General features: G+C 40.1%; 1 protein-coding gene across 1 annotated transcript in view; it reads left to right on the forward strand.

The window, feature by feature from the left end:
- Positions 1-20,297, forward strand: part of ZNF804B (zinc finger protein 804B) — a 305,145-nt gene extending 284,848 nt beyond the window's left edge. The window contains exons 3-4 of the mRNA XM_018569195.1: positions 9,874-10,004; positions 16,591-20,297. Coding sequence (XP_018424697.1) covers positions 9,874-10,004; positions 16,591-20,002 — 3,543 coding nt within the window. The 3' untranslated portion in view covers positions 20,003-20,297. The remainder of the gene's footprint in view (positions 1-9,873; positions 10,005-16,590) is intronic.
- The last annotated feature ends 1,942 nt before the right edge of the window (positions 20,298-22,239 follow it).

Consider the following 22,239-nt stretch of genomic DNA (forward strand, 5'->3'; position numbering starts at 1 on the left):
ACGTTGATGCTGAAAACATTCCATGTATTATAACAGTAATAAATAAATGACTTCTTCCTCGCCCATGCCCGGTCTCGTCATCTGCCTACCAGTGGTTTTATATCAGCAGCTCTGGGAAGGCATGCATAAATTATGGAGCATAACGCACTACAGTTTTATAACCAATTATTCCCAAGCAGCGTCAATGGCAAATCTTACAACAGGGAGCAATGATACACACACAAGTGATGCCAGGTTCAAAATATAAAAAAAAATAGACTGTCAAATGCCACTGAACACAGCTTGGTGACTGTGTGTCTTCAGGCTGAACATTCCAGATTTAAATGTCAATTGATACAAGCATTTATATTCAGCCCACTAGTCTACTGGGTCTAACCTTCCTTGCTGGAAAGCACCTGCATCTGCCACTCCAGTCCTACAGGAAAATAAACAGCAAGTCAGTCTGTCCAGGAAACCACAGGAAGCAGCTCGATGGAAATCTGTACAGAGAGAAAGGTGAAGGCCGCCATTGCTGGAGCTACCTCCTTCTGAAAATGCTAAGCGGCCCGGCTTCCATATTTCCGAGCCAATGACCCAGGAACAAGTTATGTCAGTGCTTCAGGCTGGAATAGTTCTGGAAGGAACAGAAGGCGGAAGGGAGGGAGGAAGGAAGGAATAGAAGGAGGAAGGGAGGGAGGGAGGAAGGAGGAAGGAATAGAAGAAGGAAGAGAAGGAGGAAGAGAATGAAGAAGGAATAGAAGGAGGAAGGGAGGGAGGAAGGAATAGAAGCAGGAAGAGAGGGAGGAAGGAATAGAAGGAGGAAAAGGAGGGTTAAGGAGGAAGAGAAGGAGGAGAGGAAGGGAGGGAGGTAGGAATAGGTGGAAGAAACAGACGGATGGAGGGAGAGAGGAAGGCACAGAAGGAAGAAGGGAAGCAGGAAGGAACAGAAGGAGGAAGGATGGAATAGAAGGAGAAAGAGAAGGGACAGGATTAAGGAAGGGAAGGAGGGAGGGTGGAAGAAAGGCAGGACAGAAGGAGGGAAGGAAGAGAGGGAAGGAGTAAGCAGGGAATGAAGGAAAGAAAGAAACATATCAGAAACAGAAGAATGATAAATAAGGAAGGAACAGAAAGGGGAAAGAGGGACGGAACAGAAGGAGGAGGGGGTAGGAGAAAATTAAGTAGGTAGGAAAAGAAACAGGCAGAGAGAAAAAAGAGGAAGGGAAGGAGGCAGGAATAGGTGGAAGAAACAAACGGATGGAGGGAGAGAGGAAGAAACAGAAGGAAGAAGGGAGGGAGGGAGGAAGAGACAGAAGAAGGAATGGAAGGAACAAGAACAGGAAAGAAAGATGGAGGAAGAGAGGGAGGAAGGATCAGAAGGAGGAAGAGAGGGAGGAAGGAAAAGGAAGAAGGGATAGGATTAGGGAGGGAGGGAAGAATTAACAAATTAACAGGTGGGTTGCATCAGTCAAATCTGTTTCAGTATTACATATTTTTACTTTTGATTGAAATATACCTTAAAAGTGTAACAACAAAAAAAGTTTCTTTAGAACAGGATTCTCCATAGTGCACTACAGCCATCTCCTATGACATAGAATACATGGCAATGTGAAGAGAAGGGACAGACCTGCTCGACAGATTATTTTTAAAGTGCATTATCATACAATGAACCATCCAAGCCTCAGTGATCTTCAACCATTTGATAATAGATAATGAAATCTGCCAGCACAGTACAGATAGGGTTAATTATGGCAAACATAACTCCCCTACCCCCTCCTTAACATTACATAGAAGAGGGAAAGCTAAATAAGATTTAATAAGAAGTGAAATGCAAGTGAAAAAGCTAAGGAGCTGTTTTTAAATAATTGTTTTTAAAGTAATGTGAATGTGAATTGGAGCATTTAAAAAATATAAAATAGGTGTTATGTCAATTTGGTTTCAAAAGTGGAAATACAATTTAAGATTTGAGCAAATAAGCTGCCACCGCACACCTTCATTGGGAAGAGTGTGTCACATGCAATAATGACATTCCTTTTATCACCACCACCACTTGTGAAGGCTGTAACAAATAATGTAGAGAACCTCTTTTAAATGAAGAGGCCAGATAAGCTAAATTTGTCATTAACTGTTAAACACTATGAAATTGCATTCACCACTCCTAAGACTTAAGGCTAATTAATATGTAAATGGCCTATTTAACCTCCTTTAAATTAAAACCCAGGGGACTCTTCATTTCATAGTTGTTAATGCCAGGCCAGTGTTTTCCACAAGATTGTTAAACATTGCAATAGGCGAGAATTTCCAGATGCTTTATCAAACATTAGTAATTAGGTGGTAAAAATTGTTCAGACAGAAAAGGAAGTGGAGAAGATAAAGGGGATACTCTACCGCATTAGACAAAACGTTCTTTTCATCCCTTTAAAAAGAAAAAAAAATCATGCTTGAAAGAAATTAAAAAAATGTCTCTTCATATTCTATTTCTCAGATATGAATTATATGTATAAGTATTATATCGATGAATCTATCTATGTATTTCTACAATAAGAATACATTTTGTATTTATTGGTCTATCTATCTATCTATCTATCTATCTATCTATCTATCTATCTATCTATCTATCTATTTTTTTTCTCTAATAATAATAAGAAAAGCTGTGTGTTATGTGTTGGGGGGCTGTAAAGTATAAAAAACTGACCTTGCAGCATGCCAACTTCTACAGATAATACTGAGCTTCCGGGAAGTGAAGGATGAGACTTGAGCAGTGAAGTGCTCTGGTCGCATCACCCCCTCCCCGCCCTCCTAGCTACTTGTCCATTCACAAAATGGAAAAAAAACTTGTTTTGTGTTTTTTTTTTTTTTTTGTGAAGAATACAAAGCAAACATCTCCCCCCCCTCCTCTCCTCCTCCAATCAAAGAATGCCATTTTCTACGTAATGCAAGGCAGATTGTAAGTTGTTAAAATACATCTGATAAACTGTTTAGTTTAGAAATTCACAATTCCCTGAGTCACACTTCAGCGTGAGCGTTCCCAGAAGATTTTTTTCTTCATGTTTTTGCAAAAAAAAAAATTGCACTTTTTTGGGGCACTTCCAGACCTGAACGTTTTTGTTTTAGCCAATGGAAAGCTTAAATAGCAGGAGGTGAAATTGCAGAGGTATGAAATTGCTCAAACGCACGTTATGCACATTTTTCAGGCGTTTTTCGGGTGCCCCCTTTGAAGTTGTTTGGAGCAAAAAAGTTGGGCACTCTGCCTAAAAACAGCTTATGTATAAGCAACACACCACTCAGTTGTGAACAGGCACCACTGAAAATAATGGGATTCTTCAAGTTGAGCGTTATCGTGTGTTTCCCGGAACACTCAGACATGACTAGGGGCTAAAATGTAAATTTTTCTATTTCTGTTATATTTTATTATACTTACAGCCAAACACCATTTACAAAAGTTATATCTTGTGTTTGCAACATTGTTCCATTTTCAGTCTCAGTTTTATAACTTTCATTCTGATCTGCTCATCATGTGTAACTGTATAACTGTTATTTCATTAATATGCGGTATCGAGTCGACATATGTGGGGCGGAGTCTCAAAAACAGGTGTCTTATTATAAAACCTAATTAGCACATACATGGAGAATAACGGTTAAAACATACACCTCATCTGGAAGGATGTGCACCTCAGCCAGCATGTAGACGTAAAAATAAAGAGACAAGCAACTGTAGGTGCAAAGGAAGAATATGGTGCAAGAGAAGTAGTTTGAGCATGTTTAACCACCTCAATAGCAGCATGTTATACCTCATTTCTTTCCAGGTCATTTAGTTTTATTTTTCAGTGCGGTGATAGTTTGACCGACTATTACTCGGTCATGCACTGTACATTGTACCCAAATTAATTAATGAATTAATCATATTAATTTCCTTCAAATTCCATCATCATGCAGTGCCAGAGTTGACCTATATGTGCAGGACCGTCCCTTTTAATTAGGCGGCATCTCTGTGGGTCACGTGGCAGCCATAGCATGTTTGTTGTATATTGGCTTCTCTGCTGGACAATGCAACCCCCTTTCTGGCCAGAATCTCCCACTCTAAGCTCCATACAGATCTCCCTGCCCAGCTCTTAGCAACCTTGGATGCTCTGGCCGGCGTCCTGCCCAGCTCCTGGCAACCAGAGATATCACTGGTTGCCAGGAGCTGGTGGGGCGCTGGCCAAAGCATCCTGTCCCCCCATCTTGGGTGTCAAAAGTCTAGGCACACCACTGTAGATGTACCTTACTTTAGCCCTCCCCAGCAGCATGTGCTCACCTTACCTTTTGCCCCGCTGCTTCTCCATTTAAGCCACCAAGAGGCAAAAAAACTCTTGAGTGAGCTGTGGGTATCCGGAGTCATAACTTACACAGGGCAACGAACTGCCCATGTGATAGCACTGATTGGTCCAACGAGTCATAGCTCACACAGGATTTTCCTTTCATTCCGGGCTGTTGAAAGGAGCTGCAGGGGAGGAAAAGGAAGCTAAGTATATACTGCTGGGGAGGACTGCATTAAAGTGGGCATGTGGCTTTGCCCTGTATGGACAAAGCACAGATTCACTTCAAGTCTGTGAGTCCCATCATTTACTTTTTCAGTAACTATCGGGTTCAAACACAGTGGTAGGTCTAGATAAGACTTAGTGGGAGGAGGCTTGCCGTCACATACATTCTTTTTTATCAAGCTGCATTAAGCTACTATAACAGTTTTTAGCACTTTATTAAATCCCAAAGTTAGTCTTCAGTGTACCAAAATTAGTTCAAACTGACGGGCACGATTAGATTTACAAAGCACTGATAGATTGTTATTGATTACTGGAGGCTTAGATGGGTGGCTATGGTTTTCCAGTACAGCAAACAACCACCATTGTAAAAACAACAACTCAATATGTTATCCCAGTGAAACAGATTTATCAAACACATGTATTACATGGCGAGAACACATTTCTTAAAGCCAAGAGACATTTGATCCATAACTCTCCGATTAGATGTTCAACTGGCATTCCGCAGAACAATATTGTAATCCATTCAACCGTTATCATTTTCAAGGTCTGCATAACAAAGTCATTCAAAGATCACTGTAATAGTAACATTTGGCTCTTGTAGCTAAAACTAATAACAATACAATTAAAACAATATACAGCAGATTGTAATATAAGTGGAATGGTTTAAAAGTGTTTCCTATTTACTTATTATGGCTTATTAATTATAATAATAATGCTTAAAAAAGGGCAATTCATTCAATTTCTCTGTTTTTCTCTAACTGCTGCATCCACCAAAGCAATCACATTCAGAAAACTCAACTGAAAGAATAATTATTGTTGCAGCCAGCCTGAGCTCACCATTAAGAAAACAGTACAGAATGCAGAGGATAAAAGTGCTTCCCAAGTTATTCAACTTATCCTTCTGTTCAAGTAGAAGGTTTCATCAGCACATCAGCAAAGTTAGCCACCCTCTTCCCCTGAAAAAACTCTGGCAGAACCAGTTGGGGCATCTCTATAAAAAGTTGATAGGGTTATAACCTTTCCCTACTCTGTCAGAAACAAAATGGCAAGATAATTGATTGATCCCTGGTGGCCAATGGATGCCTTGTGTTAGGTTAGGCTCAGGGGATATTGGATCTTGTGATCAGCGATGCACTAGTTTAAACTAGAGCTAATAGCCTAGAGGCATTCAAATCTGTTTAGGAAAGAGTTACAGTGGTGTACCTGTGGCAGGCCATTTGGAGCAGTCTGCCCCAGTGGTGCAAATAACGGGGTGCATTGAGCGAAAGTAGGCTGATCAGTAGATAGATCTCCCACCTGATGGTACCTGCATAGTTCTGGTGCCAACATCACTTGGTGTCACAGGACCAAAGGAATGCTCCTTTCTGGAGGAGCATTCTTTCCACAGACCCTCAATGTAAGGGGCACTTTTCCCATTAACCTCAAATGTAAGGCTCTTTCCTCCCACTGAGCACTAATGTAACGTGCATTTTTCTCACTGATCCCCAATGTAAGGTACATTCTTCCCACTGAGCACTAATTTATGGGGCATTCTTCCAAAATGACCTCCAGTGTAAGGGGCAAACTTCCCACTAACCACCAATGTAATGTGCTATTTTTCCGCGTCCTTAATGTGAGGGTAATTTTTCCCATTTGGCACAAAAGTGATCGGCATTCTTCCCACTACCCACCAAGGTAATGTGCAATGTTTCTACTTCCCCAATGTAAGGATCATTTTTCCCATTTAGCACCAATGTGATGGACATTCTTCCCACTAACCACCAAATTAAGTGGGAACTAAACTCACTACCAATACAATGTAACAGGCATTTTTTCCACTGACCACCAATGTAATAGGCAATCTTCCCAGCAACTACTAATGTAAGGGGCAATCTTCTCACCTATGTAAGGAGGTATTTCTCTACATGGCACCAATGTAAGGAGCCACTGCACTGTCTCTCAATGTCATAGATTGACACTCTATTTCCTTTTCCTGATAACCACTAGAGGGAGCAGTATTAAATATGCATAGGAAGTGCAAGAAACAAAATATAGAACAGGCCCTGACCAGTGTCAGTTCAACCTCTGAGGTGGGCTTATTGTTACCAATTCTGATTGCTACTCCCATTGCACCCACCCCAATTCTATGGCCTGATTGTATGTACTGCACGATCATTGGAAACGTTTCTAACCCAGGTTTAGAGATGTGTAATCCTCCCGCCTATTGTTATCTAGGCTTACATGTTCTAATTTTACTGGTTGGATTGTAACTGTTAAAATTAATAAAAAATATATTAAATAAAAATAACAAAAAGCAAGAGAGTAAAAATGTGATCATTTCAAAACGTCCTTTCAGGTACAGGTACAGATAATAATTGAAAATGTGTGCTCGTTGAGAATTCACTATAATTTCCACTTACAATAGTTCAATAACTTTTTTTTTTTATTATTCTGGATGGATTGCACAAACATTTCTTTTTTTTTTCTTCAGTTTTATAAACTGCAAAGTAAATTCATTGTATCTGTAAATAGCTACACTTGTGGATTCCGTAGCACAAAACGCTGACCTTAACATGGTCTGATAATGATTATATGTTTATGATGTTGGACACATTTCATAGCAGCGTGCTGAAGGTCTGTTAAAAAACTCCCTCTTCAAATTGATTATATTACAGAAATGTTGCTGCGGGCTACCGGAGCCTGGCATGCAGAATTATATATAATTTAGTCCTAATTGACATGCCTGAGCAAAACGTCACAGAGCAAATTGCCTCAACACATGAATCTCTGTGCTGCTGCGTTAAATCCATTTTTTATTGGTTAACATTTATTTCTCTGCATTTCCATGCAGTTAATGCTGAATTCCTGCATTATAAATGGTGCCGAAATAATTACAGAACAACTTTAGCCTAATTATTGGGAAACAATTGTTTTATACCTACAGTATAGAAAAATGTGATAAGCTTAGGGTCATGTCAGGTCAATGTAAGAAAAAAAGTATTCATTACATGTCTTCAATAAATGCAAATTTCACAATGATTTATCCCTTTAAAAAGCTGAAAGTGCAGAAAAATACCCGGTGAACTGGCAGGAATCCAGGGAGCTCTTAATTTCCTGTTTGGTTTGGCAACACAGAGCATACTCTTCATGCACTGATTTTCCTGTACAACAATGCTGCTGGCTACACCCCCAAGAGGATGACCACACACTGGGAGGATTCAATAAAGCATTTACAACCCTATTCTTGTGGTACGGTCCCTTTAACCGTTTCGCTGCCAGAGCGTTTTCTGCATACATGTTGTAATCCACATTTTAGGCCTGAAAATTACTTCAAACCCCAAAGAGTTACATATTGCCTGAAAGCAAAGACCCTGTAAAATAAAATGGTGGCAGTCGCATATTTTTATGTTGCACGATATTAGTGCAACATTTTTATCAAACCCAAAATTTCAGCAAAAAATATACACTAAAAGTAAAGTGAAGTAATATTTGTGCATAAAAACACAATATAATACCCATTTTTAAATTAAAATATAAAGGATGAGGTTGTGATGAGTAAATCGGTATCCAACATGCCACAACAGTAAGTATTTAAAAAAAAAACACACACAAGGTATGCATACCAATGCAGTTGCAGTGGGCACGTCTTTGACCCACCCTGCATTGAATTGCATATCACTTTTATGTTATTTTAGTTTAATGATTTGCACTTTTACTTCTGTACTGTTATACCTTTTTGCAAACTCAATTGAGATGTATTAAAAAAGAAATGGCAATTGTTTATGATACACAATGCTTCAGCAAACTAAATGTCATTCAGTTAGGGTTTACATCTGCTATAAAATATTGCAGCATTGTTGGTTACTCTTACATTGCACTTGGCATTCCTAGCCAGGACCATGCTCTCCTCTGCTCTTTCATGTATTCCTTTGGAGAGTTAGTCCCGAGTATGACTTGAAATAATACTCCAAAGATCCATAAGAATGAATGAGAGTGCAAAGGTCATATGCAGACCTGGCTGGGAAAATTGTGACTAGTGAGGAACCTGGGCTTGGTGTAAACCCAGTCCACCTGAGTTCGTCGAAGCCCGATGTGACCACCACGCCTTCTTCCCGGCCCACTTGTGTAGAGGAACAATCCCCATCCGGCAGCTATACATCACAGAGGGGTGGGGAATGCTCCTGGTAGAACTGCCACCAATGATTGGGGCAGGAGGGCAGAGAGGCCACAGTTTTGAGTGAACTTGGGCAAATTCATGCTTGGTGTAAACTGGGTTTACACCAACCCAAGGCTCATCTGTCATTGTGACAAGCAGCTATGTGGTCTTGTCAGCGATATCTCACTAGACCAGGGACACATGAGTATAAGAGAGGGAGTACTATGATAAAGCTGTAACTGGACCACATCATCCCAGCATATGCCAACATTGTACATTGAGCTTTGCGTGTGCAGCCCAATTGTTCAGAAGATTGCGACCCTTTATTGCAGAAGAGATTGTGAGCCTAATAAATTATTGTTGATCAAAATTGTTTTTGGCACAGATGTTATGAGTACCAACGTGAGCCAACTCATTAACATAGTGTACTTATGTTGACGATGATTTGCAAAAACCAGGAAAAATTGCAAGTTGGGATTTGTCGCCGGAGCGCTGTAATTTCTACATCCTGTAAACTAATATTTGCGCTACCATGCAGCAAACATATCAGCTGCGGATCTGCACCTGGCGTGACCAGACGCAGATCTGCACATCAGGCTGACTGATTCCCTCTGATAATCGTCCATATAGCTACCTCCTCACTGCATCCTCCCTCTCCCTAGAGGTTCCCTGTGATGAGTTTCTGGACCGACACTCATCGGTAGGTAGTGGCAGCTCTCTGCTACTCTGCCGCATGCACTTCTCTCTTCCCTTCAGTGATCACAATGTGACCGCAGGGGAGAGAAATAAAGCAACACTGAGCTGCTATAGCTTGCTGTATCACTAACTGCACAGTGACAGCGTACTGTTTAATAGGGGCACTGTGCGCACACAAATACACTGTACTGTGGCGTGTATACTTTATCAGGCTCATAGTACGTCTCCTCTGCAATGGTCGCACATTTTTATTTTTTTGTAAAGTTCCACTTTGACGGCAAACTTCCATAAACAAATACCTGCAGGCATTGTCTCTAGTTCCCTGGCTGCCATGTTCATCCTTCAGTAATGAGTGTCGATTTGTCACCACGTGACTCACCAACTGTAGGATCAACATACCAACCAATCAACCAGTATCCTACAAAGAGGATTATAAATAGAGGTAGTTTTCTCCTTGTGTGTTTCCCATTCAGCATGAATAAAACAGCAGCACTCTACAACATACAAATGTACCTTACATGTGCATATGTTTTCCTCCCTTAGAGATTAAAAGAGCTGAAACAAAGAGAATTCGCTCGCAATGTGGCTTCCAAGTCGTGGAAAGATGAGAAGAAACAGGAGAAAGCGCTCAAACGCCTCCATCAGCTTGCAGAGCTCCGCAAGCAAACCAACTGGTAAGGATTTCACATGAAAGGTCTTTGAAATGGGTGCAGCTTAATTTTCATCAGACAATGGAGCCTGATTGCAGTGTTTTCCTTTTTCAGTTCTGGAATAATTAAGTTATGTCTAAAGTATTTCTCGCGCTGTGTGACATAACATGATTTAGCTCAATATATCCTCTGCAATTAAAACTGCATTCACTACAGCTACAGAGAAAAATAACGACATAAACGAGCAGGGACAGCGGAGAGGATATGGCAATGCAAAGTAATATCAAGGGGGGGGTTATACTATTCTGCTAGCATGGCAATGATTTAAAGTGACACTATCATTGCCAAAAAAAATCTTAGAGCTGAATGCCTAGCTTGTATAAATACATGAATACAGCACCCATGCAAATTCTTACTTACTTGACGTATTTCTTCCAGATAAAATAAAATAAAAAAATCATATCACTGTATATCTATATAGCGCTGCACCCATATTATTTTATTTCAGTTTGATCACAGATATGTCTATTGTTTCTAGAGGTGTATGGCCAACGCTTTTCAGGGCAATTATAGTGCCTCCTTCATCAGGGCTATAAATAATATATAAAATCTGGCTCATATATAAAAATATTAAAGTGACACTAAACCTAAATTTTAAAAACAAGTTCAATTCAAGTATGTTAACTGTTAACAATACTGTATCCTATTTGTGTATCAAATCATCTCTGAATTGGTGCTGACACTGTCCTTCCTTCTGGAGGGTGGCTACTTTTGTTCCCCATGGCCCCTGTGTGTGATGTAAAGTAGTCACCGCTCCAACCTCACTCCTGGGATGGACTACAATTTCAATATTAAATAGTAAACCAAAAGTGAGAGTGTAGTCCATCACAGGAGAGAGCTTGGAGCAGTGACTACTTTACATCACACACAGGGGCCATGGGGAACAAAAGTAGCCACCCTCCAGAAGGAAGGACAGTGTCAGCACCAATTCAGAGATGATTTGAGGATATACAGCCGAGTGATACACAAATAAGATACATTTTTGTTAATAATTAAGGTACTTAAATATGTTTTTAAGATTTTGCTCCTCAGTTTAGTGTCAATATAATATTTTTCTATAAGAACCATTTTTTTATTTTTTTTTAGGTTTCTTATTTGTAGCCCTGATGAAGGAGACACTTTAATTGGCCTGAAATATGTTGGCCATACACCTCTGGAAACAATAGACTAGACATGTGGATTCGGATGAACCTGCAAATCAACGAAATTCAGTTGATTCGGCGGTTTGTCCGAATCCGAAATAACACATTTATTCTATGCCCGAATATACTAAAACTATATTCGGGCGTAAGTAAATTTGTTTGCAGACATACCTGTGATCAAACTGAAATAAAATAATATGGGTGCAGCGCTATATAGATATACAGTGAACAACAGTCTTGATATAACAACAGGCATACAAGTGTTAGTATTACGCAAAGAAAAATCTGATAACTTGGTGCAACTGGGAGACATTTTCCCACATCTAAATTTTAATTTGTAATGCTCAACTCCCAAGTGCCTGTGTTACAAATGTAACAAACCAACAAAAAACATAAATGTCCAAATTGTAAAAGACTCTGGATGGTGAGAATGTCACATAGGTGCTGGCTGTTTAGTACTTTATTAACATACAAAGTAGCAAAAAGGTTTTATTTTTCATTCTGATAACTGTGATCAAAACTGCACTGCCGACTTTTGTCGCTGAGGCTCCCCCTCTGTCATGGAGTGCAGCACTCAATATAAAGATTTTGAATTCAATGATTAGGGGTTTATTTATACGCAATTTGCAGAGCTATTGTTCTGCCAACATCTGTGAACATCCGTCCTGTGAGAATAGAGGCAAACTTGAATGTTCACAGTATATTTCCTTTTCAGGTCAATTGTAATGTAATGTAAATACCTCATTATGGCCACTTCATGGAATAAATACTTCTGTCTTATGTCCTTGATCTAGATCTAGTGGACATAATGTGGCATTATATTACATTCAGTTTTACCTCTATTTGCACAGAATGAACGTTCACAGAGATGTGCAGGGCGAATGGAATAGTGAATTGTTTATGAATAGACCCCTAAGTGAGGCACAGAAAAAGTGGGTAAGGCAGGAGTCCTGATGCTTGATTGATTTCATGCTTGCTGGGTCAGTCATTCACTAAGAAATGATATGCACAGTCATTCACTAAGAAATTATATGCACAGTCATTCACCAAGAAAGGGTATGCACAGTCATCCACTAATTAATGATATGCACAATCATATTGACCAAATTGCCAGAAATGATATGCACAATCATATTGACCAAATTGCCATGCTTCATTCAGAAACTATAGGCATAACCAAGCACTGTTACCACACCACACTAATCCACATGTCGCCAAAGCAACAGTAGACACAAGTGAACACTCCTTTATATGATCCAATTCAAACACTGCATTCCATATCCTTTCTGAAATACACTTTACATAAAACCTAAATGCCTGTACAATAGCTCTTATTTAATGAACAGAACATGGCACAGCCCAGAACTGAAGTGTAAAATGTCTGTGAAGGTTCTCATTCATACAGGTCATGGTATATCTGTAAAAATAAGTCAAGGCAACTGGACTTGCTGTATATTTCTTGAAGACGTTTCACTGGACACCCGACCAGCTTTCTCAATTCAGAAATTTTCTGAATTGAGAAAGCTGGTCGGATGTCCAGTGACATGTCTTCAAGAAAATACAGCAAGTATCTACAGCTACAGCACCATCTACAGCTCATAAGACATATTATATCTCAGAACATTAATATGTCATTACAGTATATGCTGTTGTATTTCCAACAGTTAGAAGTGCCCCATTTACATAATAACACAGTGTGCTGCAGTGCCCCTGTTTTTATACATTGAAGAGCGTTGCGTTAGACAGCCCATTAACTTTGAATAGGCTGTCAAAGCATCTTAAAACAGATTCTGCATGATTTCTGCCACAAACAATATGCACCAGTGCATTGTAGTGCATTATAGCACAGATGCATTGCCGGGCAGAGTGGATGTGTAATGGGGGATTAAAGTAAAGTGCGTTATAACGCTTGTCATGGTGCAAGATTTACTATGCATTATAGTGTAAACATACCCTATATGTTTTGTTTCCAGTTGAATCATCTTTGGGAACAGCTGTAAGTCATCCCTTGACTACCATTTTCTGAATAAAATTGTAAGTTTCTTACATGGGAGCTCAGAGACAATGACCGTCTGTCTCCAGAATAGCCATTCACAAAAGACGAATCGTAAAAAGTTTTTGAATAATGTAAATGTGGAGATGGTTTTGAAGGCAGGATTTACAGCTGTTCTCAAGCACTTGAATCACAAGATGGCTAGAAAATCTCAGTAATGCAAATCAAGTGAGATGACACATTTATTGCTCCGTGTTCTGTAACATATGCAAACTATAATGCTGCAGGAAAAAATGCCCAGCAGAGGAGTAAGGTGGGAAGGCAATTCCTTTTTGTCGGTTAGGAAGTTTTTAGTGTATTTTTTACACTGTCCACGCTGCCTGCATCTTCTGTAGAAAGCTTAGAAAGAGGTTGACATCACACAGAATAATTACACTTGGGTCCTTCTCCTGTTCGCACAGAAAACACAGTCATATCATAAAATAGCACAGGGAAGAAAGTAGGTCTGTGGGTAGAGTAAAATGTAGTCTGGTATGGGGAAGTGATATACTGTATATAGGAGAGAAAGCAGAGATGCACCGCTATTTCGGATACAAAATGGCACTTTCAGCATGTTGCCAAAAGTGCAATTTTCGGCCGATATATTGGTGCATCTCTAACAAATATATATATATATATATATATATATGTATATTTTAAACTCAGGTGATACCAAATAAAAGGGAATTCTTCACCCTTACAAGCAAGCTCTCACTGCAGAGAGAGAGAGAGAGAGAGATATGAGAGATAGAGATATGAGAGAGAGAGATATGAGAGAGAGAGAGAGAGAGAGAGAGAGAGAGCCCGGAACATCAGTCAGCTCACATATATAAAGGCCTGTGGACAGCTGAGACTAAAAACAAGGTACCAAAAGCACTGCACAGCCTCTAAACTCCAGGACCCAGAAGAGAACTTCAAGATTCTGAGAAAACAAGTTTGTTTTCTACATATCAATCACAAATCCTGGAGCCCCTCCTTATGTGTGGGTGAGAAGCCTAGGTGACACATACATATGTATAAATATGTATAACATGTGTCACCTAGGTTTCAATAAAAAAAATTGGTCAATTAATTTACGTTGCTTCAATACAAGACCCGTGAGTGACTCTTCCACTTGACCATTTGTATCTGCTTGCCTTGGGTGCCCATGGGCAGTTTTTACTCTTATCTGAGTGCCCACCATTGGACTTTACTATATATATTTTTATGCACGCACATACATGCATGGATGCTTACTGTCAGTTATATACATGCACACGCTGTCAGATATATACATGCACAAATACATATGTACATATCACAGTGCAAACCCCTTTAAGCGGGGGGGGGGACATTTTATTAATAGGTAGCTACTGTACATAATTACTTTTCTTCAACTGACTAATAATTAAAACTCCCCTTTGAACTGTCAGAAATATCCTTGAAGATGAAGTGCGATTGCCTGTGTTAAACAAACACTTCTTCACGTTTATAATATGGTAGCTAATAACATTAAAGGGCCTTCTTCCTTACCTGTGATGAGAATTACTCACAGATCTTCAGAGGAGCCGCTTATAACGGTGACCCTTGTAATAGCACTAATTACCTGCCTGTAGTCATTCATGGCTTGACAGATGTTCTGATAACACAACAGCATTTGTTGTTCAGCATTCCGAGATGTATTTATAATTACGTGTCAAGTGTAACAATGATTGGCATAAAAATTCTTGCTCTTAAATGATTGCTTTATAATTACTTAAATCGTTGAATTAGCATGAAGTGCAAACCCAAGGCACACCTGTGCGTACGTTCAGCTCTGACACTTAGAATTAACTAAGTTGGAGCCCAGCACCTAACAAAACTTTTTATTTTTGAATAGAGTTCAAAAGGGTTAGACGCTTCTGACCTTAAAGGGCTGTCTGTGTGCCTATTTGGGAGGTGTAGCCTCATTTTTGGGATTTATGTGACTGGTGGCACAAAGAACAAGATGTCACCATCACACGGCAGGAATGTGTCCCAACAAACGTGTTTATTATTGATGCATATTGTCACAATGAAAGCAACATGGATCCACGCAGGCTCAGTATGACCACTCATACTGAGCCTGATGAAGGGGACCCTCCGTGGCTCTGAAATTATGCTTTCATTGTGACAATGTGCAACAATAATAAAGATGTGTGTTGGGACACATTCCTGCAGTGTGCTGGTTATAACTTTTTTCTCTTCTGATTCCTGGACTAGACACCATCTGCATAGAGTATGCGTATTCTCCTTGTGTTTGCATGGGTGTCCTCTGGTTTCCTCTTACCCTCTAAAGTTTTTATTGGCCCTAGTATGTGCATGTGAGATAGGGACCTTAGATTGTAAGCTCCTTGAGGGCAGGGACTGATGTAAATGCATAGTATGTAAAGTGCTGCGTAAACTGTTGGCAATATATAAATGCCGGAAAAATAAATAAATACATAAAGCTCACAGGGCTTTAATCCTTCCCTTCTCTATCCTTAACAAAACAAATATTTCGCTTGAGTTGAGCTTAATGTTTTCCTCAAGGTTCTATTTAGACCACGCCAACCTTACCACCAATTATTTCATTATGGGGAAGGACAAACTGGTGAGAGTGGATTACTAGGCCTTCTTAGCATCCATATACTCACTCCCAGGAAGAGTTTCCCTCACATTCACTTTAACCTGCATTTATTCATTTATTACCAGTCTCCCTAAGATTTATTCCATACTAGGCAAATTCCAACACCCTGCTCTACTGTAGTGCAAAATGTCCACAGCTCAGTCAACTAGACTTCTACTTTAAAATAATATTTTTTTTTGTGGCAAGAATATAAAAGGCTACATATATAAATAAAACTACATAAAAAAACAACACTATTTACGTTAACATTGAAGTATTGAATTTTATCCTTGCACCGTCTGACATATGATTAGACATGTCAATTTTGTTACATTCTGAATAAATATTAATACAAATTTTGTTAAATTCGGCATTCAGATGCATCCGGATTTCCCAATATGAACAAAATCTGAATGATCCTTTAATTAAAATTCAGATTCATCCGAATTTTGTGAAACTAAATTAGACATGTGACTGTTCTTTGTCCAATCAGATGGTTTTTTTTGGTTGGGGGTTGCATTACAGGAACGGTCATAGGACTTTGCTCTGATATGAGAATTCGGATGGATCTGAAATCCGAATAGGGAACCAAATAACATTTTGGATCCAAAAGACAAAAGAAAAAAAATACAAATTGATCCGAAACTAAATATTTTTTGCTGGGTTGCATGTCTACATCTGATGTAATTTAGTATGCGGTTTGTAGGATTGAATTAATTTAAAACTGTAATTTAAATAACATAATATAATCATTATTATTCTCTTTTTTAGTGGTGCTGACGAGGGGCCAATATTTAAAGCACCCAGATTAAAAGGACCACAGGAAGATATTGGTTCAAACAGAGATGAGAAAACAGCAAGCTCAAGATGTGTAGTTATGTGCAGCAGAGACGCTATCACCAGCAATGTTGAGGAGTTTAAGCAAGACATCTTAAATGATCGAGAGGTGATGAAAAACAGCAGCTGCTGCTACACGGGGAGTCAGACTCAGCAGCCTCCCTCCAACAGCAGCAGTGTCAACAGCAGAGCCGGAGTCTCTTTCTGCTTCTCGAAGAAAGTGTTAGTTAAACTGGATTCATCGGCCTCAGTTTTCAATGAGAGCACTGAAGAAGCAAATGAATGCAGCCAATTTTTCCACCACAAAGAGAAGCAAATGTCTGCAAGCTTTAGACACTATGCACACGTCAGTGAGACAGCAGCGGAAAACAGCTCTTCTTCTCAACAAGATGAAAAAGGCACGTCCCTGGCAGACAGCGCTGCTGAAAATGCGGAGAAGTTTAAGGATGACAAAGCCAGTCAGGAAAACACAAAGGAACAGAGCGAGATTGCCCAATCAAACATAACAGCTGAAATGCAATCTCCAGACACCACTTGCACAGATCAACCGAGTCCAAAAGAAGTTAATGTGACTTCAGAGACTGAGATCACTTCCAAAGCTCCGACTGAGGTTCTTTGCCAAGCTGAGAGCTCAGAACAAGAGGCTTGTTCCAACAAGCACACGGTTGCGGATGCAATTTTGCTCGAGCATTTGTCCAATTTGCTTTCTCAAAAACATGGAGAAGCAGAGGAAGGTTGCAATGAGGGAAACTCAACGGCATCTAATGACGTTGCTCAAAGTTCCATTGAATGCCCAACACACTCATTAGGCGAATCTTTAAATAATAATACTCAAGCCAAAGCACTATCATTTCTTAGTGTTTTGAGCAAAGATGGCAATACAATCCTCCAGTGGCCCACAGAACTTGTTTTGTTTACAAAAACCCAGCCTTCAATATCTTATGCTTGCAACCCCTTATATTTTGATTTTAAATGTTCTCAAAAAAATAAAACCGGGACATCAAAAGAAAGAGTGACAAGGAATAATGATCAAAGTGATGGGTGTAGAAATGACTGTAACAGCAGAAGCTCAGGTACCAACGCAGAGAAGGGAACAGGAAATGAAAACAATGATTGGACGCCAAAGAGACAAAGAGTTCATTTGAAGGATAGGTCGGAAAAGCAAATGGAATTTTCAGAAAATGTTGAAGTGGCAACAGAGTTTACACACAAAGCCAAGTTCAGCCACTTACAAGATTATAGACCTCAAATGTCCAATGATTTCAGTCATCCACACAAATTTTCAGTTAGACAAAGCCACCATTCAAGAAACCGGAGAAGGCATTCAGATTATAGCAGTACTTCAAAAAATATGCCTTCTAAAGGGGAGCTGAAAAGAAAGAGGTTTGTGCATGAAGACCAGTCGGACTTCAAAAACAAATGGAACAACTTAGATAAGTCAAAAAAGAGAAAACAACGGAGTCGGTATGAAAGTGACTTTAGTTGGGAAAGCAGTGATGGCAACAAAGATTCTGATAGCGATACAAGTTCAAGTGTATCTGCAAAGTCATACTTTTCACGCATGTCCTCCTCTAGTTCTTCCATGAGCAGCAACTCTACAAGTAGGCACGAAGGAATCGTGGGCAGAACATCAACTTATTTAGCTGCTGCTGAGAGAGGAAGCTATATGGACAGAAAGCACAACAGTGATATGTCTTCGGAAAGTGACTGTAATTCGGAAGTAGGAGACCAATTAAGATGTAGATGCAAATATGAAAAGCACAAAACATCTAGTGAGACATCACGTCGTGGAAGTGTGGAGCACCATATTTGTTCTAAGCATGGCAAGTGTAGAAATCGTTCTCGGAAGACAGTGGGTGACCTAGAAACAGAGCCCAGGGCGAACAGATCACATTCTGCACAAGATATTAACAATGAAAGCTCCAACACTGTAGACTCAAGAACCAATATTTCCAGTGCTTCCCCAAAAGAAACAATTCCTCCATCACATTTCCTCAAAAGTCCACATAATATGGAAAGTGATAATAGTGATATAAATGACTGCTTATATAAGTGTTATTTTCCAGATATACCTCTTCCCATGGACTGTATGAATAGCACTTCAGAAAACACAGTGCAACATACAATAGGGGAAAAGACTATAATTTCAGAGTTTCTTGTAGAGGATGACCAATCCACAAAGGAAACAGTGGATAACAATACCGATCTTGGTATAGGATTAAATAACCATGCTCATAACGCTTTTGATATACGCCTTCCTCCAGCAGATACCAGTAATATAGTCCTTCCTTTGCATGATACTATTAAAAATGACACCAACAATGGTACGGATCCCGTACTGGAAAACTTGGTAGACCATACTGAATACAAAGGCTCACCAAGTTATAATGTCACTTTAACTGCAAATACTGATAATTCCCCATTGGATGAAGTAAACCCTATGGAAACAGAATGGAGAATGGACATACCTGTGGATGAACCCCAAGGACAGTTGATCAGCCAAGTGCAAACTTTTATGCAAAACCCTGACCCAGTTCACCTTAACTTCTCTTGTGGGTTGCCCTCTGTAAGACATGCTGGTGGAACTGGTTCACCCAACACCAAAGAAGAACAAAAGAGACTGGGACCTCCAGATATACCTATGAGGCTGGGTCCTGTAGAAGGCAATTTCAAATGCTGTTATGAGAGCACTATGCAGGATTATAGAACAATAGACCATAATCGAAGGTTTCACCATAAGACATCGCCTCCTTCTTTAGCACAACAACCCATAACATTTTCACCCGAAGAGGTAGACAAGTATAAAGTATTGCAATTCCAGGCACAACAGCATATGCAGAAGCAGCTGCTGACAAAGCACCACTTTAAAGCTCTGCCAGCCAATGGAACTCCTGCTTTCTCAAATGCACAAACCGTTCAGCCAGTCTCCGTTCAACCCCACCCATCCATCACTACCATCCACCATGCCTTTATGCAGCGCTATGCTGTGACAGCCTCCATGCATTCCCATGTCAGCCACTTTCCAGTGCCACATCTGAACCCCTTGCCTCAGTCACAATTTACTCCCATGCATCTTTCTTCATTACCGCCAACCATTATTCCCACACATCCACAGCTTATAGCTGGACATCCCTTAGCCCATCCACTACATCTTGTATCATCAGCTGCCATTCACCCCGGTCACTTGACAATTCAAGCAATTCCGCATGCCACGCTCATCCCAACTCTCTTTACCCCCCATCCAAACACAGGAATGCATGCTTCATTACAACTGCACCCTTTTATTCACCCATTGTTCCCAGGGCAAGAGTTTCACCACAATTCCGGACCTAGTTATCCTCATTAATATTTGCTAGAAATAACTATACTGGTAACCTAAAGTATAATGCATTGAGGATTCATTTCTGTTTGGTTGTTTTTTTATTTTTTTTATTTCAGCCAATAACTTTCTTTTTTATATGACTCTTTTTAACATTTTTAGCAATGACTGTTTTAAGTTAAATCCATGCCAACCTATTTTCAAGAGTTACAGAATTTATGTTTATTGTACTGCTTGATTGTCCATTTGATATGGTAAATGATGTGAATTTACTATGATGAAAATGCAATTATTTTTAATAAAACACGAAAAATGATTGAGATGTCTACAGGACAACACAAAATAGTAAAAATAATTTCTCAACCAGATTTGTCTCCGCAGTTTTCCTTCACTGTGATTTAACTTCTGAAAGTGTAAAGCCCGTGACACACTGCATGCGAAATCGTGCGGAGCAAAGCGAAGCTGCAGGGCACGGACGTTCGCATGCAGTGTGTGAGAGCTTGAGTAACTGAGCGCGGTCAGATGAAAGAATTAATCTTCAGCCAATCGGCTCGCGCGTAACAACCCGATGGACTTCGCATCCTGATGCGTGGGTTTATACACGCCAGATGATTGGCTGAAGATGACATTTTTCAACTCGGCATTCTCAGCTATGCGAGCTCTCGCAAAGCTGATGTGTCAGAGGGAAAAGTGCAAGACACACTCCACGCGAAAGTCCACGGGCCGCCGCTTCCCTTTGTTCTACGCTGTTTCACGTGAAGTGTGTCACAGGCTTTAGTTGTCTGGCAGTCAGTATTTTCTGGGCGACTGATCTAGAGCAAGGGAAGCTGAGGTGAAGTCAAAATATTTATTTCCCACAAGTATGCTTTAAAAAAGTATGGAATGCACGACTTTTTTTAAACACATCGCAGTGAGACGTGGTACAATTTTATTGTAATGCGATGAGCCCATCAAGCTTAATATAATGTTGTAAATAAAGTTCTAGCAAAAAAAAGCGGCTTGATCGAGTGCATCGCCACTGCCAGGGCACATGCACACCAGCAGCCATGCGGTTGAACATGGCTGCTTGTGTGAACAAGCCCTAAATCTTTGAGGTGAATGGTGATCTGCAGACCTGCATTTTGCACGTTTTTTCAGACACAAAAGCCCATCTACACAGACTTAAATGAGGGAAAAATATAACAACTGTCAACTGTAACAGCAGACAGAGCACTATATATAGAAAGCAGGGAATGTGTCATTCATAAAACATTCACTGCAGGTGTATCTTGTTAACGCATTTGCTTTGAATTATAGTGCTTGATTCACCTGCAGTAAATGTTTAGGGAATATCAAAGTCACTACACTGCTGTAGAAATATATCACCTGTTATATTTGATACATTTTACCTCCATTCAGGCCTGTTATCAGGTCCATTGGTATGAGAAGCTCAACAGAAAGGAATTTTGGACAAGAAAATCTGTGCATCATATGGCAAGCCAAAAACTGGAAAATTGTATACGTATCTATCAGTAATTTTCCCTTCCTGATTCTAAAGAATTTTCTGTTTTCCTGATACTAGCGGGGCAGCATACATAGGCACATAGCACGCCAAACAAGAGAGAGAGTAATGCTGAAGTATCATCATTAGATTATTTTAGAACTGAACGACCAAACTCCACTCTGGTCAATGCTGCTGGATCGACCCTGGCATGGCCTATGGATGTGTCATACATGGACCAGGTGGCTGCCCTGCAAATTAACTCTGGAGCTACACCTCTAAATTCCACCAATGAGGACCAAATCCCTTTAGTAGGGAGGGGCATTGAGATTGATCGGTGGATCCATCTTCTTCCTGAAAACCCAGAGACCAAATACCTGCACTCCAAACTCTGCAGCCAGGGACAAAGACAGAAAAAAAAGGTCCTATCCTTCCCTTACTCTACAGAAAGTGAGGGGGAACCTCTCTAGCAGAGCCCCAAAGCACAAACCCTTCCCCTACTCTATTTAAAAAAATGTATTTCTGTCTGTGTTGCTGTTGCATATTTTCCCTCAATTCCTGTGTGGCAAAACGTCAGCAGGACAGGAAGTGAGGGAAAACTCTCTCTAGCGGAGCCCCGAAATGCAAATCCCTCCCCTCTCTATTCAGAACAAACCCTCCTTCTGAAAATGCTAGTTGCCTATCATAATTCCCTAGGGCTTGAATGTTGGCTGCCATGCTTCCCTAGGGCTTCAATGGTGGCTGCCATGCTTTCCTAGGGCTTCAATGATCTGACTCACTGACC

The sequence above is a fragment of the Nanorana parkeri genome, unplaced genomic scaffold (assembly GCF_000935625.1).
Source record: "Nanorana parkeri isolate BGI_ZX_2015 unplaced genomic scaffold, ASM93562v1 scaffold1302, whole genome shotgun sequence".
NCBI classification, from domain to species: Eukaryota; Metazoa; Chordata; class Amphibia; order Anura; family Dicroglossidae; genus Nanorana; species Nanorana parkeri.